General features: G+C 40.1%; 1 protein-coding gene and 1 long non-coding RNA gene across 2 annotated transcripts; both read right to left on the reverse strand.

Moving 5' to 3' along the window:
• Window positions 1–336: 336 nt before the first annotated feature.
• On the reverse strand, window positions 337–21276 carry LOC113015630 (uncharacterized). The gene is made up of 5 exons (XM_026157691.1): window positions 20988–21276; window positions 1795–1959; window positions 1135–1479; window positions 961–1049; window positions 337–877 (listed from the first exon to the last, which is right to left on the reverse strand). Exons 1-5 carry the CDS (start codon window positions 21274–21276, stop codon window positions 752–754), a joined length of 1014 nt encoding a protein of 337 aa, XP_026013476.1. The 3' UTR covers window positions 337–751.
• A 2457-nt stretch (window positions 21277–23733) lies between these two features.
• LOC113019764 (uncharacterized) lies at window positions 23734–24106 on the reverse strand. Its single transcript, XR_003272076.1, has 3 exons — window positions 24060–24106; window positions 23886–23974; window positions 23734–23802 (listed from the first exon to the last, which is right to left on the reverse strand). It is a non-coding gene; the product is annotated as an uncharacterized LOC113019764 (long non-coding RNA).
• Window positions 24107–24591: the final 485 nt, after the last annotated feature.

Below are 24591 nucleotides of genomic sequence, written 5' to 3' on the forward strand. Positions count from 1 at the left end.
AACAGTTCCACCGCTGGCTGAGTGTGTAAACTATACAAATGAAGCACAATTTACACACAGCTGGACCGTGTATTACAACTCATGCCCTTCAAGGAAGAGGTATAAAGGACAAAAACCTGAAGTATCAGCACCAGAATGTACCTGGAAGTAAATGCCATTTTTTTTCTTCAGTTACAGTGGGGCAAAAAAGTATTTAGTCAGCCACCGATTGTGCAAGTTCCCCCACCTAAAATGATGACAGAGGTCAGTAATTTGCACCAGAGGTACACTTCAACTGTGAGAGACAGAATGTGAAAAAAAAATCCATGAATCCACATGGTAGGATTTGTAAAGAATTTATTCGTAAATTAGGGTGGAAAATAAGGTCAATAGAGATAATTAGAGATACGAGGACATCCAGCATGCATTACAGCCGGTGTCCTGATCAAATTTGAAATCAGGTAAAGTTTGAGGCTCTCATGGTCCCATTTATGGCTGATATTTTTATAGTTATCAAACAGTGAAAGCAGAAGCAGAAAGATAGTGTCAAAGTGGTCAAAAAGAGACACTGCAAAACAAAACAAGAGACTAGAGCCTATCAGGAAAATTAGTGAGTGGACCTTTGATTCAAGAATTTCTACCAAACTACAACTGCAGCTGAACAAATGAGCTGTTGGTGGAACTTTACACTCTGAAATATTGAAAGATTTAAAGGATGAGACAGCTCAGCACAGCATGTTATTAACTTCACACATGAAGTGGTTCAGTCCAGTCAGTCTTCAGTTTTGCAGCCACCGTCCACATCCTGCTTCTTCGACTGGTCGTCACGGTAACTCTGGACTTTCCTCCAACGAATCCTGAAGTCTGTCAGTCCTTCTGACAGCATGAGGCCTGACAGCTGGACAAAATGTGCAGATGATGAAAAACATGAAGCATAGTTTGAACTTGTGTCAAGTTTGTGTTGGTGACTGAACTGCTGACCTGCTGTGAAACCTGCTGCTGGATCTCTGTGCTGTGCATGTCTGCCTCTGACTGAAGCTTCATTTTCACCACTGTTTGCTTTGTCACTGCTAAAAATGAACCACATATAACAACACAAACATTAGTGTTTTACATGATGACAGGATCTTACAGTGTTTGCATTCTGGACCTCACCTGTGAAACAGAAAAAAGAGAGTCTGACATCACAGTAGCAATCATACCATTCCCCTGTCAGTAAATTCAAATCTCCACAGTACTCAATTGAATTTCCATTGTTAGGCTCAGAAGACCCCCAGTTAGTGAATGGGGAGGTTGTGTTGTCAGACCAGGGGGCCCAGGGATCCCTGTAGAGGCCAATCCACACATACTGAACCCCTGATCCATTCAAAGTGAGCGTGATGTTGGATTTCTCCTCTTTGCTTCTTATACTGGTCAGGTCTGTGTGGTATGTCCTGCAGTACGACTGAGCCGCTGACCAGGAGCGGCTCTCCTTCACTAAGATGTAACTTGAGTTTTTGGCTGTGAAAGATTAAAAAAAATGATGAATTTTGAAAAACACATCATAAATCTCACACAATTGTAGAGATAACTAGGCCAACAAATCTTTTTTCCTACCATTGTAACACAGGAAAGGGTAAGAAGCTCCACAGGGTCTATCATCCATCTGTGTTTGTCCCTGAAGAGCCACACAGTATTCCTTTGCATTTGCACAGTCTGGTTGTCCGTTAGCCCAGATCAAAAATTCATGTGTACTGCCAACATATAAAAGTTTTCCCTCCATGGACCACTTCCAGCTGTAACGATCATCATAGAGCCCTATCCAAGCCCCAGTACTGAGCCTTGGTGAAATTGAGAAAAGCAGTTGGTTGATGTTGCTGTTGTAGATGGTGACCAAGTCAGTGAAGTGTTCTCTGCAGTAACTCTGAGCTTCGGTCCAGGTCATCAGCTGGCTCACAAAGTGGTATTCTCTGGAGTGGGGAGGAAGAGTGGAAAGTCCTCCTGAGAGAAATGAAACAAAGGTTTTCAATTGTGTAAACTGGGTTCTTGGGAGAATCACTGAAAAGGACAAATTTAAAAAAATAAAAATTACAACCATTTAAATAGTCAAACTATATGGAGAATAACTAGAGGTGGAGGAGGAACCCCAGGTATTGAGCTGTGCTACCTAGCCAGAAACGTTTCTTTCAACCTTACCCCCTCACCCACCGTGTGGGTTCATGTGCGTGTGTGTATGTGTGCACCTGTCCCGATAACAGCTCGTTCATGTGAGTTGTAGGTTCACTTGAGTTCATATGGTTTACCCGTGGTTTTAATTTAATCAAACAATTATGTTTTAATTAAACTACTTTTTATGGGTTCTACATGTCTCTTACCAACCTGTTATACTGACATATGCCACTGCAGCTTCTCTAACATCTGATTGGTTGCCGTGAAAAGTAAGTTGATCCTAGATAATTGATTGCTTGTGTGGACTTGGGGCAGCCAGGTATCCCAGAATGCATTTCAAATCACAGGTAGCAATGGCGGCGGCATAAAGTTTTAATAGTGTTTTAGCCGCGAATGTAGTGGCTTAATCTTCACATGTCTGGTCAGGCTGTCAACATAGAACATGTTTGAAAAATTGCTCAGATGTTTTCAGAGATGTCACTATCTCCGCTAACAGTCAGCTGACAGAGTGCACCAAGCTCACAGCCCCGGTGTTCAATCCTAACAGTTTTTGTTTGTTTGTTTGTTTGTTTGTTTGTTTTATACGTTAACCAGTTTGTTTACATATTCCACTCTCCGTGTTCCACATGTTGCATACACAGATTCTTATTTCACCGAACGATCATCTCTTTCCGACTGGTCTTGTGTCTCTGTGTTTCTGTGACATAAAAAACGAGAAGAAAACTAATACTGCTCATGAATGAGACTAAAGGCAGGAAGGCGTCTTTAAAACTAAACATGTTATTTCCGCAGTGTCAGCTGTTTATTTCACAGCTGCTTTTGCAGTAACCATGGTAACCACGGACTCTTAGCGGCTGTATCGACACAGGTCAGACAACAATTTTACATATATGATCTTAAAACAGGACGCAGCCACTATACGTGCTGACCTCATATCAAATGTGTAGGCTACGTAGTCTGTGTTTGACGTGTGTTTTGTATCTAATCTTCGCTCTCAAACATTTAAATAGCAGCGAGTCTGCAGCTGAGGGAACACAAACTCAAAGTTTTTAGCAGGTTTGATCGTTTCTGTCATAAATCAACTGGAAATGCCACGTTTTCACTTTCTTTCTTTTTTTGCAAGAGCTCTGCGCAAATAGTGCCTGGTATTGTCACAGGAGCAATGTGTATTCATTTGGTAAATTATTTAAAAAAAAAGAAAAGTTATTATACTTGATTCTAATCTGCTGCTGAGTCTCTTACACTGACGAAAATGCAGATAACACAGATCACGAAAACCTGTTCAACCAATCAATTTCATTCCACTTTGACCTGTGACAAACTGATGCATTCATCTCTGTTACAGTGTATTATGTTATTGATTTTATTATTATGTATTATGTTACAGGAATTGTTGACAGTAATAGAGAAGATTTTCATTAAAATAATGTGAATTCGTAGATGACCGTTAGATTAGTTTGATGCTGCCAACACTTTCATGTGACCGAGTTGGGAAACTCATAGAGCTGAAGATATCATGGATATGCTGACCTCTCTCCGTGGTGTACAGGACCCTTTACCCTCATGATTAATATGGCAGCACGGTGGCACGGTGGTTAGCACTGTTGCCGCACAGCAAGAAGGTCCTGAGTTCAATTCCACCATCAGGCCGGGGTCTTTCTGTGTGGAGTTTGCATGTTCTCCCCATGTTTGCGTGGGTTCTCTCCGGGTACTCCGGCTTCCTCCCACCGTCCAAAGACATGCAACTTGTGGGGATAGGTTAATTGGATAATCCAAATTGCCACTAGGTGTGAATGTGAGTGTGAATCGCTGTCTGTCCCGGTGTGTTGGCCCTGCGACAGACTGGCGACCTGTCCAGGGTGTACCCCGCCTCTCGCCCTATGACAGCTGGGATAGGCTCCAGCGCCCCCCGTGACCCTGAAAAGGATAAGCGGAAGCGAATGGATGGATGGATAAAAATATTAGCCGAACATCATGAAGTCCGTATGTGTTTCATAGTGTCGAACAACCTTTGCACAGTTAAAGCAAACAGTTACTAACTCGCGGAAACACCTTTTAATAAAGTTTAAACACAGGTCACGCTGATTATTAAACAAAAATACCTTCCAAAAGAAAAGGCCATCAGGCCAAGGCAATGGTTTCATTGGTTTAGATCAGCGGTAACCCCACCTCCTGAGTTCGATGGGAGAGGCTGACAGATAAAATAAATTTATGATGAGAGCTCAGGTCTGCCAGAATTAATTAAATTAATACACAATTAAATAATAATTAAATATGTCAATAATTAATTAATTAATTAAATGCGTAATAAATATTTATTTAATTAATTATTTATCATTTTAATTAGTCATTGCCACATTTAATTAATTATTTAATGGTGTATTAATTAATTCATTATGTCAGTCCTGGCGTTCCATAGTGCTACATAGTGCGTTCCTTCAGAATACATACTGGATCTCTTGGATGAGTCGTTGCTGTGCTCTTGGGATAATTCTGGCCGACCGGCCACTCCTGGGAAGATTCATCACTGTTCTGTGTTTTCACCATTTGTGTGTAATGGCTCTCACTTTGGTTTGCTGGAGGCCTACAGCTTTAGTCTTTTGTCCTTTTCCAGACTGAAAGACAGGGTTCTAAAGTGCGACTTAATTTTTCAGTGGTGCCTCAAAAAAAAAAAAAATACTAGGTGGTACCGGTGCGACCAGCAGCTGTTTGAGTAAAAAAAAAAAAAAAACAGTCTCCGCAATTCTGCAAGTCTCCGTGTGGTCAACAACAGACACATTATGCCCATATCATGGTCTAAACCAGTGGTTCCCGAACTTAAACTTTTTTCTTTGTTTTACAAGAAAAGTATTCGTATTCATATTCAGGGATGCTTCATCTCCTGCTTTGCATTTGTGTGGGTGCCCGTCAAAAATCTGTCAATTATGCTAGCAGTGTCCAAGTGTTTTTTTTTCTTTCCTTTTTATACTGTGCCCCCCCCCCCTGCAATGGCTCTGCGCCCCCCTAGGGGGCGGGACCACACTTTGGGAAGCTCTGGACTAAACCAATCAGAGATGGTCAGGGGCGGGACCGCGCTTTGTGTTTACATCCTTTTTGCGCTAGATTCTGATGCTGCAGGTTTTGTCTCTCTCCAACCAAAATTCACTGAACAAGAGGCAAAAGAAGATCCAAACTACGCTTCACATTTGATAAACATCGTCATTAATTCCCTTTTGCTGTTTTGCTTCCACCATGAGAAAATCACACTTCATACACAGCTCTCCCTCTCTGTGTACTTTAAGAACAGTTTCCCATCTCAAATCTCTGTTTTTTGAATTATTCACTTGCTTATTACCCAGCAGTCTACCGTTGTTTACAGCGCTGTCGGCCACTGTCTTTCTTCTTTTTTATTTATACATGGTTTTCTTCAGTTTTTGATCTACTGCAGTATATTTTTAAGGTTATCTGCTATGAAAAGCCAGGCCAGGAAAATCTCCTTCATGTTTTTCTGTTTTATCCTCAGTTACTTTGACACAAAGGAAACTGCTGTGATGCTCACACCTCTGATCAAGTCTCACAAGTGTCAGTACTGATAAATGATCAGAATTATAATATTTTTGGCTGTCTGAGGCAAAATTGAATCAGATTCGAATGGATTATAGAAATGAGTGATGATACCCAGCCCTAGTGAGTAGCCTAACCCCAACTGAAGTGGATGTAGCTGTGGGTAATAAGAAAAGATGAAAAGAATTTTTCATAACTTTTTCTGTTAAGGCCTGATCTGTCTGAAATTCATAGCCAGTGCTCTGACATGGAGCCATCAGCCTCTGAACTTTGAAAAAGCACAGTAAAGCCAGAAAACATTATATGCAGCAATAAATGCACTGCCCAAATGTCCTCTCTCCACACTGCTTTTCCGCGGCAGGCAGCAGCAAACCAGTCGTCAGAGGAGGCTGATGTGATGATTAAGTTTAAGTTTAACATTGTCTACAATATTGCCAAAAAGTGCCAAAGCACTCTGGTGTTGGCCAGAGGGGCCGGTGGCGCGATATGGCAGCCTCACTTCTGTCAGTCTGCCCCAGGGCAGCTGTGGCTACAACTGTAGCTGCCTCCACCAGTGTGTGAATGTGAGAGTGAATGAATAGTAGAACTGTTTGTTGTGTACTGCTTTTGAGGTTCTCGAAAAGTGCTATACAAATGCAATCCATTATTACTATTATTATTATTATTAAAGCACAAGCACTTTTTAAGTAACTTCTCTTTCTTGTAGAACTGTGCTCCAAATAAAGATCTTTGTGTTGACAAGATTGTTAGTTAATCATTTACAAATTAATATTGTCTGTATGGACAACAATTTTCCCCTGCAAAAAAGTGAACACATAAAACTGCGGTGTAAAGCAATGCGGTTGAAAAATTTGGGTGCACTTAACTTTTGTGCTGGTTCACCTAAGAAAAGAAGTTAGATGCACCACTGTGGCAAAAAGTTACAGCCCTGAGAGATCTTAATTACTTTGTTGTTCATGTTCCATTATTTTTTCACACAGGATTTTTTCCCCCTTAATAATAAAGATCTTCCTTTTAGAAACTGCATTTTGTGTTTACTTGTGCTATCTTTGTCTAAAATTTAAATTAGTTTGATGACGTGAAACACTTAAGTGTGATAAACATAAAAATAGAAAATCGGAGGGAACGCAAACAATATTTTATACCACTGTAAGAACCAGTCTATTTGGGCATCTTGATACAACATCGTGATAAAACTCTCCTCTTTAATCTGGGCTTAGGACCAGCACCAGCAATACATCAGGATGTGGTTAATATCAGTAATTTTTAGAACGAGGAGAAAAACAACTAGAAGCAGATACATATTGATCCCCAATGAAGCAGCCAAAACATGAAGTTCGTTAGATTTATTATTACAAAAATAAACTTCCAAATTTTCAATAAATCAAAAACCTAAATGTGAAAAAATAAAGAACTTACATTTAAAATGAATGCAGGTATTGTGGTAACAGAAAATGCAGATTTTCTCTGTCCTTGTGTTAAATGTGTTAATAAATATCTCATTAAAAAAATTATCATGTAATCTGATTACCCGAATGACATCAGTTTATCTCATTATGATCATGGACTATATTTCAAATGTTTAAGATATTAATATCACAGACCTGAGAGCAGCAGGATGAGCAGTAAACAGGTTTCTTCCATTCTTGGCATCTGTATAACAGATATAGTCACCATGATTATTATTGTACCATAATTATTATCACCAATTTTAACATTCATTATCTCCAGTAAAACAAGTTGTCCTTATAATAGGTTTCTTAGTACATAGTTTGGTGCACATGTCTAAATTAATTATATGCAATACTGTTTGAATATTTAAAATCTATAATTTAGAGATCTTTAGTCTTGACACAATTGGACACCCAAAACGTGTCTATTTCAAAATGTTTAAATCAGAGTAATAAATTAATAATGACTTACCTGACAACATATCTTTTCATCTGCTGATTAAAGCTGATGTTCAAAGAGTTTTTCCCTTTGTTCTTCACACATATTTTACTGTCAAATAAGGACACCTGAAGGGAGTGAGCTTTCTGCAGAATTTGGGTGTCCCTATTTGAAACACAAATACAAGTTTACTTTCTGACAACAGGATGAGACACCTTTCTGGGCCCGAGGACAGTGGATTTTATTTTATCTTTTTAATGTTGCTTCTGTTCTTTCTACAGGAATGTACAATGTAATAGATACATTCACCAACAATCAACTGACCAACAATGATCATGTAACCCTACCAATGTTTCCCTGAAATGAAAATGATAGGCCTCAGGGCTTAAAGAAACGTGAAGGTGACCAAAAGGTGACTCTGTCTCATCATAATGCAAATCATTAGGAAAATAAAGTTATTTCCATTTGTTTCCTATTAAACTAAGCTTGTACAAGTTCTAGGAACAGACAACATAGGTCAGGGGTGTCCATCTCCAGGCCTCGAGGGCTGGTGTCCTGCAGGTTTTAGACGTGTCCTTGATCCAACACTGATATAAATGGTTAAATGACATCCTCAACATGCCTTGAAGTTCTCCATATGATTAAAGTTCAGCCTGATTAATATAAATGTCACTGACAGTGACTAATATATTGGAAAACCAAAATACTTACAACAGCAGAAGTGCTGGTCCCGAGCCTCAAAGACAGTAAGAAGCAAGCAGAGGAGAAAACACAGAACGTTTTTTTAGAAGCTGATTTGATCCTTAATGGCTGTGCAATCACTATAACTTACAACACAGAAGGTCAATGTAGACCCCATACAACCAAATTAGACTAACACATACAGTATTAAAAACACCATCTACTACTGTGTCTGAATGTGTGGTATCGGCACGGTCAGTTTAGGCCTGAAGAGATATGTGTTTGAAAAAAGACCACCTAATTCAAATATAATCATTACATGCTTGTTAAAAGTTAACTTCCAATATATAAAGTTTCTAATAAGCAAAATGATCAGATCTAACATATGGCAGGGATTATATGTAACACCATGTTTCTTATGATTCAACTGTGGAATTTAACTTAATTCTTTAGAAGGACAAGCTATATTACTAATTACAAATCTGGATTATAGCTTTCACAACAAAACTTGTTTTTAAACACATTTTTTAACAAAATAAATACTATTGTTATTATTATTATTTAAAATGTAATAAAACAGAAAAGTCAGTTAAATATAAAAGCAGTTTGCTTATGTTGTTAAAGAAAGGCTAGATTTGACATTGATAGATGCCACAGATGTTCAAAACCTGACACAAAGCATGAAAAAAATAGACTTCTCCGAAAACGTTGGAGCATTTTTGCAAATATCTTATGTCTTATAAGTATATATCAAATGTCTTGATAAATCGAACAAATGTTTGAACTTTACACAGCTACATTTTCGCCTGAAAATATCTTAAAAGTTTATTTTGTGACCCAGAAAAAGTAATATTTAAAGGGTTTTTTAGCTGCGCTCCTCCGCCATTGCCGCGCTTACAAGTACGCAGAGGCTCTGACAACCGCGGCCGACAAATGCGATCCTCCTTTTCCCCAGACTACCCTTTCTGGGTCACAAAATAACCTTTGAAGATATTTTCAGATGAGAATGTAGCTGTGCAATGCTCAAATATCTACTTAATTCATCAAAATATCACATATTTGCAAAAGTGCTTCCACGTTTTCGGAGAGTTATCCACCAGCGGGACAGCTGAGCGGGAGGTCAAGGCTTGATAGAGTCCGCGAGCACAACTAACTCGTGGCGTATTGTTTTCAAACCCCCTGCGGTCTTTTGCTACTCAGGTTAAACACGATATATATAGCTACTTAGTTATGGCTATGGATTGAAAATACACCCCACCCCTAACGGCTGCACCTCCCGAAGAATTTTGTCTGGGCTCCTATCTCACTTTTTTATTTCAAACAATCAACAGAAAATTTCACAGACATATTTTTATGTAAGGTTTTTAAGGCTGTGGTGTTAATTTTTAAGTAACATGAGCCCAGCGGCAGCAGCACCGCTAGGCTAACACTAACTAGCTAGCAAGATTATAAACCTGGTGCTAAACTAAGAGAAGCCACAAAATCAGTTTGAATAAGAGTAAACATTTACTCACCAAGTCAGTGTATCAGGTAAATATCCACAGCAATGACAACAATAATATCTTGAGCTGACACTTCTCCAGGTTTACTCACAAAAATTTTATTGGCAAGGTCTGAAACATTTAAGCCTAAACTAGGGGCTGCACTTTCACCACATCAAACAATGTGATAACAGCCCAAAACTTTGCTGATCCTAACTGTATACTGAAGATTAAGGCCTTTTTGTTAAATGTAAGTACCTAAAATCTATAACCAAGCAGTTTGAGTACATCAGGGTTGTATTGAGATACTTTATTAATCCCAGAGAAAACGATGAGGTCACAGTTGCTCCAAGGCAGTAAAAACAAACTATCACACTACATAAAACTGTGAAAAAGTGGTAGGCTTGAACTTATTCACCATTTGTCCTTTAAAAATATTTCTAATTTATTTCATGTTATTTTACAGTTGTTATAATGCTTTAGTTTAGACATTGCTGGTGTAACTTTGCTCTAGATACCATCCTCAGTTTGTTTGTAGTAGCATCATATTACATTTTACATCCATGCATACGCTTTTAAAACAAATACTACTCAACCATCAGGTGATTTGAATTTTCTACTGTTGACAGGTAAATTTCTGGTACATTATGTTTGTTTATTGCTTTGGCTACACACTCCTTTGTTTGTCCCTTTCTTCTAGGCCTAAATCCAAAACAGATGTGTGCGAAGGGGCGACCAAGCACTTCCTCTTTATATAAGGATATGATATCTTCGATTGCATCCCTGGATACAACCAAATGAAGGGTTTTTCCTTTTGTGTAGTATTGTTTATTTTCTTTAAAGTAAGCTTTTGAGTTGTACTGTATGCAGTGTTTTACTTTTCAAACCATTTACCCATATTATTAAGTTTGTCAATTGGATGAATGACCTTTATTCCCATTTCTTTGTTTAGATTGTGTTGTTTGGTCTAACCTATTTCTTAATGGTGGAGACTAATGAGGTTCAGGTAGAATTCTGAATAAAGCAAGTGATATATTGATAGTGATGGCCAAATGAAGCTTTCTGAGGCTTGAGTAGAAAAACAGTTCATTACCCAAAGCTTTTCAACACAGTTATCTCTGGTGACATCTGGTGGTCAAAAATATGAAGAACAGCTTGAATTTGCAAAATAAAATGAACTGCTTCATTATGACTGTCCACTCTACAGAGTGGAGTTCACAATTCTGTCTGATACTGGGCAAACCTTGTGTTATTTTGAACATCTATTTTTATGGGTAAAAAAAAATATGTCTATTTGTTTAACCCTTTAAGACCTACCATAGAACCAAGTCCGCCAGATATTATATTTTTAGATGCTGTGGAGCCATTTTTGGGAGCATTTCAAGTTGCTATACATCAATACAACCATTATAATCCAAATTTTAACAATATATATGCATTAAGTGCATAGTAACAACATAAATTGCACAAAAGTGCAATAAACTACAAAAAATTTGAAAATCGTTTTTGTTTTTTTTAACATATATTTCTAGTTAGAGAAATTTAAGAGGCTTATCCCTCAAAACTGTAAATACAAAAAAGTTGCACAAAATAGTTTCCTACCACAGGAAATTTATTTTGAGTGTCTTCCGAGTTTTATTTTTGAAATACACCAATTTTTATACCCTGCAGGAAAAACTATTTCCAGCAGTGCAATTCGAGTTCTAAGTATCCCAGAAATGTTACAGAAAGTCATAAAGTCAAAGATAACTTTTAAAAACCACCAGTATAGGCTTATGAGACCCTGAAATAAAAAAAAAACTACATTTGTTGTAGGGTTAAAAATTATCGTATGTACAGAATGATTATTTACACAGAGCTATACAGTAGTGCAGTTAAGATAAGTGAGGGTGTGGATAATTTCCACAGAGGCTATATAAAGTGCTAGTGGTTGGGAGTGGTGGTTCACTCCATAAAAAAAGGATTAAAAGGATGTAACGCTAGTTAGAGTACAATGAACTCTACATTGTGTGGTTGGTTGCTGCATTCTGGAAATGGAATGAAGGTGAGTGTTATTAACTCTCTTGGGTCCACAGACACACCGCACTTCCAAATCACATGACTGATTTAAGCTGACATAGCATTAAGCTGCAGCCACACTGAGTCTCTATTTCAGCTTGTGTTGAAAATTCAACCTTCAAAGTATACACCAGTTTTTAGATTTTAATGACAGGCCACTAAATCCAGAATTATGATAAAAAAACAAAAAACAAAACACTGTATTGGCAGCCTCGCCTCTGTCAGTGCGCCCCAGGGTGGCTGTGGCTACAATGTAGCTTGCCATCACCAGTATGTGAATGTGGGGAATGGGGATGACAAAGAGTACAGAGGACTGACCCAAGACTTTGTGGACTGGTGCCAGCTGAACTACCTCCAGATTAACACCAGTAAAACCAAGTAGCTGGTGGTAGACTTCCGCAGGCACAAACATCCTCCACTGCAACCACTGAACATCCAAGGTATGGACATTGAGACTGTGGACAGCTACAGGTACCTTGGTGTTCATCTGAACAACAAACTGGACTGGACTCATAATTCAGACACCCTCTACAGGAAAGGGCAGAGCAGGCTGTACCTGCTGTGGAGACTCAGGTCGTTTGGAGTGGAGGGCCCACTCCTTCTATGACTCTGTGGTGGCCTCAGCTATCTTTTACAGTGTGGTCTGCTGGGGCGGCAGCATCTCAGCCGGGGACAGGCAGAGACTGAACAGGCTGATCTGAAGGGCCAGCTCTGTTCTAGGATGCCCTCTGGACCCAGTGGAGGTCATGAGTGACAGGAGAACGGCGGCTAAGCTGTCATCCCTGATGGACAACATCTCCCACCCCATGCAGCAGACTGTGACAGCACTGAGCAGCTCCTTCAGTGGCTGCGGCACCCACGGTGTGGGACGGAGAGATTTCACAGGTCTTTCCTCTCCACTGCTGTCAGACTCCACAACAAAGTCTCCAACTGATCAAACACACACATCCACACAATAACACTAAGTGTTATAACACTAAGTGCAATAACACTAAGTGCAATACTCTTTTCTGGCATCATTGTATTTTTACTCCGAACTTTGTTGTTTACAAAATTTGTGCACAAGTTTTCAAAATTTACAATTTATATTTGCATTTCAACTTGTAATTTTTTTCTAAATATGTCTTTGGTTTTTACAGTAAAAAAATGTACTACTCCTTGAATTTTGTGTTTTTTATATGGTTTCATTGTGTTAATACAGTATGTCAATGAAAAAATAAGTGTGAGATTGTACTGAAAAGAATGATACAAAACAAGGCAAAACATCAAAAAATAAAGGTAAAATCAAAGGTGGTCAGAAATGGTCAATTATATTTTGGACCTCAAAGTAACCCTTTAATTTTTGTTATGACAGTGCAGATTTCTGACATTTTGCATAAATGCAAGCAGACCAGTGTGAAACTTAAGTTAGACTTGTGTTTGTAAATGAACTGCCCCATGTTGTCAGGATTTTATACTCATTAAGGTACATATGTATTTATTATTCAGGCTATACAGTATACAAAAGGAAATTCACATGTTTTATGTAACTGAAATTATGTGGGCTACAGAAAATAATATAGTTATAGACTATACCGATATGAAACGTGTATACTCACTGAATTAGAATCATTTTAACCATATGTAATCCTTCAGTTTCACTCTGAGACACCTTTGAGCTTCCATATCTGAGTAGGGACATTGGGATTGAACCTTTTACTGTTGTTGAATATAATTATATAATATTCACTATCGTATAACTTACTTCCTAATACCAGTTTAGCTAAATATATCTTTTTCTGGAGTTTTCAGTCAGGTCTCTTATCATGTGAGGTGATAAACCTTCCTGTTTCCACTACAGCTGCTCTTTTTTAGATTGTGGAAGTCACATTCAGGCCTTTTACATGTGAATACCTCTGATTATAACACGGACCTCAAACTTGCATAGAAAGAAAAAACAAAACAAATAAAAAAACTTTAGTGTAAAAGTAGCTTTAATTTCATGGATCTGTAGCGATGTCACCTGATTCACAGCAGTAAGACCAGTTAGTGTATAACCCAGAAAGACTCATTCATTTGATAGATAATAGAAAAATAAGCTCAAATGATCTACACCATACAAGTTTAAGAGAAGAAAAAAAAATGAAATTATCAGGACTGTAGTTGTTAATTTAATGATCTCTAGTTCACTTGAGTTAAGCTAAAGAAACAAACAAATGTGAAATCATGTTGTTAAGTAAGAAATGGAGCTACACAAAACAAAAGAAGGCTGATAAACTAACATGCTTCCATATTTTATTTTATTTTTTACTGTTTTAATGTATGTCTCTTAACTCTAAAGAAATATCCAAAGCGTTAGTAAGGAAAGTGTAAAATTAGGAGAATTTTTAACATTTTGATAAAAATGAGTTGAAGTCTTATTTTAAGAAGTTGTTCAAAATCAAAATAAGAAAAATTGGCTGAACTTAAATATGTATCAGCTGTACATAAACATTTTCCCTTCACTTAAAAATATAGCAGTATTAAGTGGGTATAACTTAAATATCTTATGAGAATGTTTCAAAAGGAACAAGTCTGAGTCCTGAAACATGCGGATATTCCCAGAGCCTGGGTCTTGCTCATAGGGCTAATCTATGCACTCAACCTCAGCTACGTCAAAGAACTGAAAAACACATTTGAGGTGTTTAAAAAGATATTTCTGGAGCTGGAGTGTCTAAAAGCTAGCCCAAAGGTAAAGCCCACAGTAGTACAGAGCTGGAATCAAGTTCAAGAGGAAATGTTTTTTGTATGGACGTATTTTTTCTTTGAAGTTTTTTGAAGTGGGCCTATTTTGAACATTGGTTTTGTATTAAACAATGTTAATATCAAAGTGGAATTGCTATGTGTAATTTATTTTAACTAACGTAAAGTACAGTTGCTAATAATAAAATTTATGTAACAATGTGCGTGGAAATTTTTTATTTGAATGAAAAAAAGCTTTTCACTGAAATTAGGTTGTTTGACCTTAAAAACAAATGTAAATCATGCTGGTTGTAGCAGAGTAATTGAGATAGTCTAACTACAAAAGTCTCACTGGATTTACTCAGTAGTGGCTGAGTTGGAATTACAAAAGTGCTGTATCACGTTGTTTATCTCCTCTCCCTATTTCCTATCTTTTTGCATACCTACCTACACTGATGCACCATTTAAGCAAATAGCTGCTGATTTGCAAAGCACAAAACAGGAATTAAACCGCAGAAAGCACATAAAGAAGACAACAACAATTAAAGCTGCAAGCAGCGTTATGAGGGCCCTCGCACCCCTGCGCGCCGAGCCACGCCAAACACCTAAAACCAGCACATCCGTAATGTAACATTGATGTAATTCATGCATTTAAGCACCAGCTAACATGAACTGGAAAAATAAAAATAATCTTAATTCTAACCAATATAGAAATTATCTATTAGATTACATTAGTCTTGATACAGCCTCTGCCACCACATCAGATCAATTGCTCTGGGCTCCTTTGATCAGCTCCATCACCTAGTGGGGGTGGGGGGGTCATAGTTTGGTCCCGCCTTCACTGTTGTGATTGGTGTGGGGGTAGGGACAGGCCTAGGGCGTCGGGGGGTTCCCCGGAGGCATCTTCCTTGGGGGGCTCAACCCGGGGTAGCGGTCATGTCCAGTTAGAGGCTCTGTTGGTTCTCAGGTGACTGTTTCCTCGTGGCTGCGTGCAGCGGGGCTAGGGGAGGGTCTGTGCTGACGGACGTGGGTTACTGACCTGGTAGCCTGGCTGCCCCTGGGTGGGTCTGGGATGGGCGTGAGGTTCTGGGGGCGCTCCGTCTCTGGGCTTGGGCCCTGGCCGGGCCTCGGGGGCTTGGGTCCTGGTTGGTGTGTTGCCGGGGTTGTGGGCGGGCGGGTGCATGGGGGCCCAGCCCTGGAGCAGGGTGCCGCCGGTGCGTCGAGCCACCTGGGGGGCTCTTCAACTGGTGGGGGAGGTTGTCACATCTTGCAGGAGCTTTCCTCTCTTCAGGAACTCTCTCTCCAGGAGGGGGAGATACAGGAGAGGTGGAGGAAGATCTCAGCCTGGGCGTCTATTGTCTTATGTAGTCTGGAAGATGAGTGGATGGTGGGGTGGGTGCAGTTTTCTCTGTGGTGGGGTTGGGTGGACTGTCCCGGGCTCTGTGGGGCCGGGGGGCGCTGCTGCACTGGTGGTTGCGTTGGTGGTTCTTTGTGTCCGGGGATGGGCGTCCAGGTACACACCGGCTCACTCCTTGGCGGCTGCTTATCGGGGCCTGGAGCCTGGGGCTTGCTCGGGCAACTTCGGAGGTGTGGTGCCCCCGGCCTCTCGGCCTGGGGCTCGGTCACTCAGGCACAGCTGGCTGCCAGCGGAGCTCACGGGCGCGTCACTGCAACTCCCCCTGGCTTCTGCTCCGCGGCTGCTGAGTGAGCCCTCATCTGGGACTCTCCTCAGCTCTTTCTGGGACAGTGGCGCGGCTGCCCCTCTGTTGGTCTTCCTTGGTCTCTCTTGTGTTCTGGGGGCCTCTGGATGTCTGGAGTTTTGATCTCCTCCATACCTGCTTCATGCCCTGGAGGACGGGGCTGTGGCCCCCCACACCCTCTAGCAGATCATTACATGAAGGAACCTTTTAAAAAAACAAGCGTGTCCATGCTCACAGGTGTACACACGGGTGATCACACCCACAAACTACACCCTTTTTGGCTCCTACCTCAAAGCACACTGTGTTCTGTTGATCTTATGTGCTGCACAATAATGTTTAATATTTAGTATTTACTGTCATATTCCCATATATCATTGTGATGTTGTTTATTCTATTACTCTTGTTCTGTTCTGCTTGTTTTCTTTTTTCTTTCTCAGCAGGTGATCCAGGTGATCGATAGATGCATTTTTTTTCTCTCTTTTTTTTTCTGCCCGTTCTGTTGGTTTTTGTCTTTTGCCCTTCTCCCCCGTCCCTCTTCTCAGCTGTTTCTCTTTCCCTCTTTCTTTCTCCCCTTCTTTCCCCCAGTCAAGTCTGTCCCGTATTCAGCAAGTGAAAATAAAATAAACAATAAAAGGTGAATCAACTGGACCATTATAGCAAGGCTGGGATGGTGGTAAATTTGGTAAAGTATGACAGAATGAGAGGCAATAAGATTTTCATGGCGAGTCATCGAAATTCGCCATGGCGCCACGGCCTCACCATATTGTGAAAACTCAAAAGCTCCGCAATTTAACATGGCCCAGGTGTGTAGTTGAAACTGACCAAATATGAAGCTTATACGACCAATTTCCAAGGAGGAGTTCGAAAAAGTTCGAGGCATGGAAATGGCAAAATTAGAGCCAAAATGTCATATTCACGTCCCAATGGCGGACTTCCTGTTGGGTTTAGGACATGGCCATAACAGACATTTTTGTGTGTCTCCTAACGTTAGATATGTGTACCAACTTTCATACATGTAGGTCATACCCACAATGGGTATGACCTAATAATAATAATAATAATAATAATAATAATAATAATAATAATAATAAGAAGAAGAATAAGAAGAAGAATAAGAAGAAGAAGAAGAAGAAATGGAGCAGATACAATAGGGCCTTCGCACTTTTAGTGCTCGGGCCCTAACAAGAAAAGGAGCAGATACAATACAATTTATGTTAAGCTGTCGTTACTTTTGTACAAGGTGAAGTGTTTGCTATGTGCCAGGGAGCTGGGATATACAGTGGGGCAAAAAAGTATTTAGTCAGCCACCGATTGTGCAAGTTCCCCCACTTAAAATGATGACAGAGGTCAGTAATTTGCACCAGAGGTACACTTCAACTGTGAGAGACAGAATGTGAAAAAAAATCCATGAATCCACATGGTAGGATTTGTAAAGAATTTATTCGTAAATCAGGGTGGAAAATAAGTATTTGGTCACCTCAAACAAGGAAAATCTCTGGCTCTCACAGACTTGTAACGTTTTCTGTAAGAAGCTTTTCTGTCCCCACTCGTTACCTGTATGAATGGCACCTGTTTGAACTCATCATCTGTATAAAAGACACCTGTCCACAGCCTCAAACAGTCAGACTCCAAACTCCGCCATGGCCAAGACCAAAGAGCTTTCGAAGGACAGCAGGAAAAGTATTGTAGACCTGCACCAGGCTGGGAAGAGTGAATCTACAATAGGCAAGCAGCTTGGTGTGAAAAAATCAACTGTGGGAGCAATCATCAGAAAATGGAAGACATACAAGACCACTGATAATCTCCCTCGATCTGGGGCTCCACGCAAGATCTCATCCCGTGGGGTCAAAATGATCATGAGAACGGTGAGCAAAGATCCCAGAACCACACGGGGGGACCTGGTGAATGACCTGCAGAGAGCTGGGACCAAAGTAACAAAGGTCACCATCAGTAACACACTACAACAGCAGGGAATCAAATCCCGCAGTGCCAGACGTGTTCCGCTGCTGAAGCCAGTGCATGTCCAGGCCCGTCTGAAGTTTGCCAGAGAGCACATGGATGATACAGCAGAGGATTGGGAGAATGTCATGTGGTCAGATGAAACCAAAGTAGAACTTTTTGGTATAAACTCAACTCGTCGTGTTTGGAGGAAGAAGAATACTGAGTTGCATCCCAAGAACACCATACCTACTGTGAAGCATGGGGGTGGAAACATCATGCTATGGGGCTGTTTTTCTGCCAAGGGGACAGGACGACTGATCCGTGTTAAGGACAGAATGAATGGGGCCATGTATCGTGAGATTTTGAGCCAAAACCTCCTTCCATCAGTGAGAACTTTGAAGATGAAACGAGGCTGGGCCTTCCAACATGACAATGATCCAAAACACACCGCCCGGGCAACAAAGGAGTGGCTCCGTAAGAAGCATTTGAAAGTCCTGGAGTGGCCTAGCCAGTCTCCAGACCTCAACCCCATAGAAAATCTGTGGCGGGAGTTGAGAGTCCGTGTTGCTCGGCGACAGCCCCAAAACATCACTGCTCTCGAGAAGATCTGCATGGAGGAATGGGCCAAAATACCAGCTACTGTGTGTGCAAACCTGGTAAAGACCTATAGTAAACGTTTGACCTCTGTTATTGCCAACAAAGGTTATGTTACAAAGTATTGAGTTGTATTTTTGTTATTGACCAAATACTTATTTTCCACCCTGATTTACAAATAAATTCTTTACAAATCCTACCATGTGGATTCATGGGGTTTTTTTTCACATTCTGTCTCTCACAGTTGAAGTGTACCTCTGGTGCAAATTACTGACCTCTGTCATCATTTTAGGTGGGGGAACTTGCACAATCGGTGGCTGACTAAATACTTTTTTGCCCCACTGTAATAACAACACCTCATCCGTGCTTAGGCACTACAGAGCTTTGCATGAGAAAACGGGGAACACCGATTGTGGAGCAAGACATTATCTTAAACTGGACTAACAAAGGACCATGAGTACAACATGAAACGTACATTACATAGCGTTAGGCTGAAGTTCATTGATCATTTTAATCATAAACTTGTTGTTGAAATATTTTTATTGAACATTTTTATTTCATCTGCTGATGAAAATGTGTTGATTTATTGGTCTGTTATGAAGCTATTGCTATTTCTAATGTGTTTTATCACTTTCTGATGTTTTATTAATTAAACAATACATGTATTAATTGTTGTGTTATCCGGTGGCGCCAGTGTCCGGCAGCCTCGCCTCTGTCAGTGCGCCCCAGGGTGGCTGTGGCTACAATGTAGCTTGCCATCACCAGTGTGTGAATGTGTGTGTGAATGGGTGGATGACTGGATATGTAAAGCGCTTTGGGGTCCTTAGGGACTAGTAAAAGCGCTATATAAATACAGGCCATTTACCATTTACCATTTACCATTTATAGTATTTATATATATTTATTTATAGTATAGCAAATATATTTAATTATTACTGTTTAAAACACTAATATGTGACATGTATTAGTAGTGATGTTGTGCTGAGGGTTAAAATGCCTTTTTGTCTTTTGGTAACTACAAAATGACAATAAACCATTAATATATGTCTATGCTGTGCTCGTGTTTATTTTACCCTGCTCAAATTCAATTTATGATACATTTTTATTTTGAAAGATTTAAAATGGTTCTTTAAAGAACCGTTTTTAAAAAGGTTCTTTGGAAAACCATTAAAGGTTCCCCAAAGAACCATTTCTTGATGGTTCTTTGCGGCACCTTTAAAGGTTCTTCAATGAACCACTGAAAGAAAAGGTTCTTCAAAGAACCATTGGTGAAAGGTTCTTTGTGGCACCAAAAAAGGTTCTTCTATGGCATCAGTCTAAAGAACCACTTTTGGTTCCAGTTGGCACCTTTATTTTTCTGAGTGTACCCTAAATTACTAATATATCGATATTTTAATGTGAGAATCGATTCTCAAACATAAATGATTGGTATGGGAGGAATCGATATTTCATGATCGATCCGCACATCACTAGTCCCTGGCTCTTTCTCTGTCTCTCCCTCCTGCTCTGTTCCTGTGCTACTCAGGCTACGTCCACACGTACCCGGGTATTTTTAAAAACTCTGTTTTTGCGTTTACATGTGGATGAGCTCAACAGAGAAAACGCAGCGTTAAAGGTGTGCTCATTTTTTGACGTCACACTGTGCGCCACGTTATTGTTTCGGTGAAATGAATTTCTACAATGGCGGACGTAGACAAAATACTGTTACTGTTAATTTTACTCTCTGCAGTGTTTAAATGCTTACATATACACACAGTTACTGTCCCTCCACACATACGACTCAGTTCTGCTTCTATGCGCCATCTTTGTTTACTCCCACCCAGACTTATTGACTTTAGAATTTAGAATTTAGAATATTCTTTATTGTCATTGTCACAAGTACAATTAAATTGAAAGATGTCTCCGGTCAGTGCAACATCACGAAAGATAAATACTTAAAAACTATAATAGATATGATATAAAAGATAGAAATACATATAAAATACAGTGTTCTCATACAGTAAATACACCCAAGCAATCCAGGCCTAAGGCCCCATACAGACACTCAACATACGACCTAGTTGATATATCACTCAAACAATCAATCACTCAGTCAATTTGTTAGCGCATCCAACAAAACGTGTCTGAAAGCATTCCAACATCAAGGGCACAAATGACAACAGGGGCAATGAAAGTCATCTACTTTTAGTAGCATTGAGACATGATATTGCAATTGGGTAGAAACTGTGTTTGAGTCTGTTAGTCCTTGTGTATGTTGTTCTATACCGTTTACCTGTAGGCAGCAGTTCGAACATGGAGTGTCCAGGGTGTGAGGTGTCCTTTATGATGTTATGGGCTCTTTTGAGGCAGCGGGAACTGTGTAGGTCTTTCAGTTTGAGGAGAGGGCAGCCGATTGTCCTTTGGGCAGCGTTGATTACTCCCTGGAGTGCTTTCCTCTGAGCCACTGTGCAGCTAGCGTACCATACGCCTATGCAGTACGTTAGTATGCTTTCGATGGAGACTTCTGATTGGCCAACATTTCTACACGGATAGGAATATAGCACCACCTGCTGCTGTGGCATGTTCCTAGCAGCGTTTTCCTTCGTTTTTGGCTTTTATGTGTGGACGGGATTTTTTTTATTAATGAAAACGGAAAATCTTCGTTTTCAAAAATACCCGTGTACGTGTGGATGTAGCCTCAGTGTAACTACCGCCTCTCCCCCCTCTTCCCAGCGTAAAGCACAAGGCTCACATGCTGAGTGAAGCGGGAAAAAAGTGTGAGAGAGAGGGTGAGAGAAAGAAAAAAAAAAAACCACGGCTCGCGTTGTTCACGTCAAAGATCTGGCTCTAATAGCCATTTCGTTTGCGACCGACCCATCACTAATAGCAACATTATACAACTGTAATAAGTTACGTGTGTGATATTTATATTTGTGCTTTCCTCAGGAGAACAATCTGAAATAGATGAAGACCTGGTCAGCATGGTGATTGAGGACTCCCAGCCATTTAGCACTGTGGAGGAAAGGAGGTGAAGTGTTTGCTATGTGCCAGGGAGCTGGGATATAACAACACCTCATCCATGCTTAGGCACTACAGAGCTTTGCATGAGAATAAGGGGAGCACCGATTGTGGAGCAAGACCAGGTGAGCCATCAAATGCAATGATAATATAGCATGCAGTAATGTTACTAAATGATATAACAATATTATACAGCTGTTATAAGTTACATGTGTGATATTTATATTTGTGCTTTGTCTTTATTGTGTTTCCTCAAGAGAACAATCTCCAATAGATGGAGACCTGGTTAGCATGGTGATTGAGGACTCCCAGCCATTTAGCATTGTGGAGGACAAATGATTCAAAAGATTTGTTAAATCATTAAATCCTAGCTATTTTTTCCCCACTAAAAAGGTCATAAAAGAAGTGAAAATGTAGTTTTTACATAATTTAAATTGAACAGGCAGGACTGTGTAGCTGTTCATACCTCAACGTTACAAAAGCACAACTACTGTCCACACCCCAACCACACCTCACCTCACAGTAAATGATCATTTCCATTTTAAGCATTTCCAAATAATCATTTTCCATACTGCCAGTATAAATATACACAGTGTACTGCCATCACTACAATATAGATGTTTTACACACTCCTTTTGTTGTTGACATTTACAGGCTGTGTGCAAAAGGCCACACTCTTCAAATTCATGCCAACTAATATTTTTACGTCCAGTAGGTGTCCTACTAGAGCAAATGAAGCTTCAAGAAGCTTTGCGCTGGGATGAACCAATTGGATGAAAAGCTTCAGTGCTTCATGAAGTTTCATCTGCCCATCACTATCAATAACCTTTTAAATATAATTTGAAAGAAGCTGAAAGATACAATACCAAAAGTAGACCTGGAGTGTGTGGTACATTTTCCAACATATATGGGAGGAAAAGGTAAAAGGCAAAAACGCGGCTGTGTGCACGCAGGAGAAGGACCCAAACGCAAAATTCACCACACAGGAATTAAACTCAAAAAGCTGCTTTATTGCAGAACGGCACAAAAAATATAACAAAACTAAACTGAGACAAGGATAACTATCACACAGGGAAACACAGCCATGAGAGAGACTATGATACTGACAAAGAGAAACACAGGGGTTAAATATACTGGGGGATAACGAGGTAATGAGACAGAGAAGGAGAGCACAGCTGGGAGTAATCAGGCTGGACGAGACAAGGGAAGCAAAACTAGAAACACTGACATGAGACACGGACCTTCAAAGTAAAACAGGAAACACACTGAACTCTAGACATGTAAACTTAACAGCAACTGGGGAGACAGAACATAGGGACCTGAAACATGGTACAGAAAGGCACAGTAGACATAACATGGAACACAGGGAAGCCATATTACAAAACCTAAGAAATAAACCTATGATAACCATAACTGAAAACCTAGGGAAATAACAAACACAGTACAACAAAGGACTCAAAACATAACCCATAATATAAAAAACACAAGAACAGAAAGACTCAGAACCGTGACAGCAAAAACTATTATCATAACAATAACTCTGAATATGCTAGAGTTTGCTCCCAGCCACTAAAGTTCAATTGAAGTTAACTTTACAGATACGAGAACAGCCAGAATCATTGCAGCTGATATCCTGATCAAATTTGAAGTCAGGTAAGGTTTGGGGCTCTCATGGACCTATTTATGGCTGATATTTTTATAGTTATCAACCATCAAAGCAAAAGCAGAAGGACAGTGTCAAAGCTTTTAAAAGAGACACTGCAGAACAAAAACAAGAGACTAGAGCCTATCAGGGAAAACTAGTGAGTGGACCTCTGATTAAAGAATTTCTACCAAACTACAACTGCAGCTGAACAAATGAGCTTTTGGTGGAACTTTACACTCTGAAATATTGAAAGGTTCAAAGGATGAGACAGCTCAGCACAGCATGTTATTAACTTCACACATGAAGTGGTTCAGTCCAGTCAGTCTTAAGTTTTGCAGCCACCGTCCACATCCTGCTTCTTCAACTGGTCGTCACGGTAACTCTGGACTTTCCTCCAACGAATCGTGAAGTCTGTCAGTCCTTCTGACAGCATGAGGCCTGACAGCTGGACAAAATGTGCAGATGATGACAAACATGAAGCATAGTTTGAACTTGTGTCAAGTTTGTGTTCGTGACTGAACTGCTGACCTGCTGTGAAACCTGCTGCTGGATCTCTGTGCTGTGCATGTCTGCCTCTGACTGAAGCTTCATTTTCACCACTGTTTGCTTTGTCACTGCTAAAAATGAACCACATATAACAACACAAACATTAGTGTTTTACATGATGACAGGATCTTACAGTGTTTGCCTTCTGGACCTCACCTGTGAAACAGAAAAAACTGAATGTGGTGGTGCAGAGGCCATCTTCCCATGTCCCGGTCTTTAAATAAAATGCCGCTGTTGTAAATGGTGACCAAGTCAGTGAAGTGTTCTCTGCAGTAACTCTGAGCTTCAGTCCAGGTCATTTTCTGGTTCACAAAGTGGTATTCTCTGGAGTGGGGAGGAAGAGTGGAAAGTCCCCCTGAGAAAAATAAAACAAAGGTTTTTTATTGCGGAAACTGTGCTCCTGGGTGAATCACTGAAAAAGACAAATTTACAAAAATAAAAATTATAACCATTTAAATAGTCAATCTATATGGAGACTAGCCAGAGGTGGGAAGTTACAAGGTAACTTACAAACATAAAAGACAGTCCTGTGCTGTGTCTATCACCAGGGCTTACCCCACACAAGCAGATGAAAGAGGTAAAAACATGTAGTTTATATTGGGGATAGATGATGAATGGGAGGGAGAGCCTTCAGCTTTCAGGCCCCTCTTCTGTGGAACCAGCTTTCAGTTTGGATTCAGGAGACAGA

This window comes from Astatotilapia calliptera, chromosome 3, assembly GCF_900246225.1.
Source record: "Astatotilapia calliptera chromosome 3, fAstCal1.2, whole genome shotgun sequence".
Classification (NCBI taxonomy): domain Eukaryota; kingdom Metazoa; phylum Chordata; class Actinopteri; order Cichliformes; family Cichlidae; genus Astatotilapia; species Astatotilapia calliptera.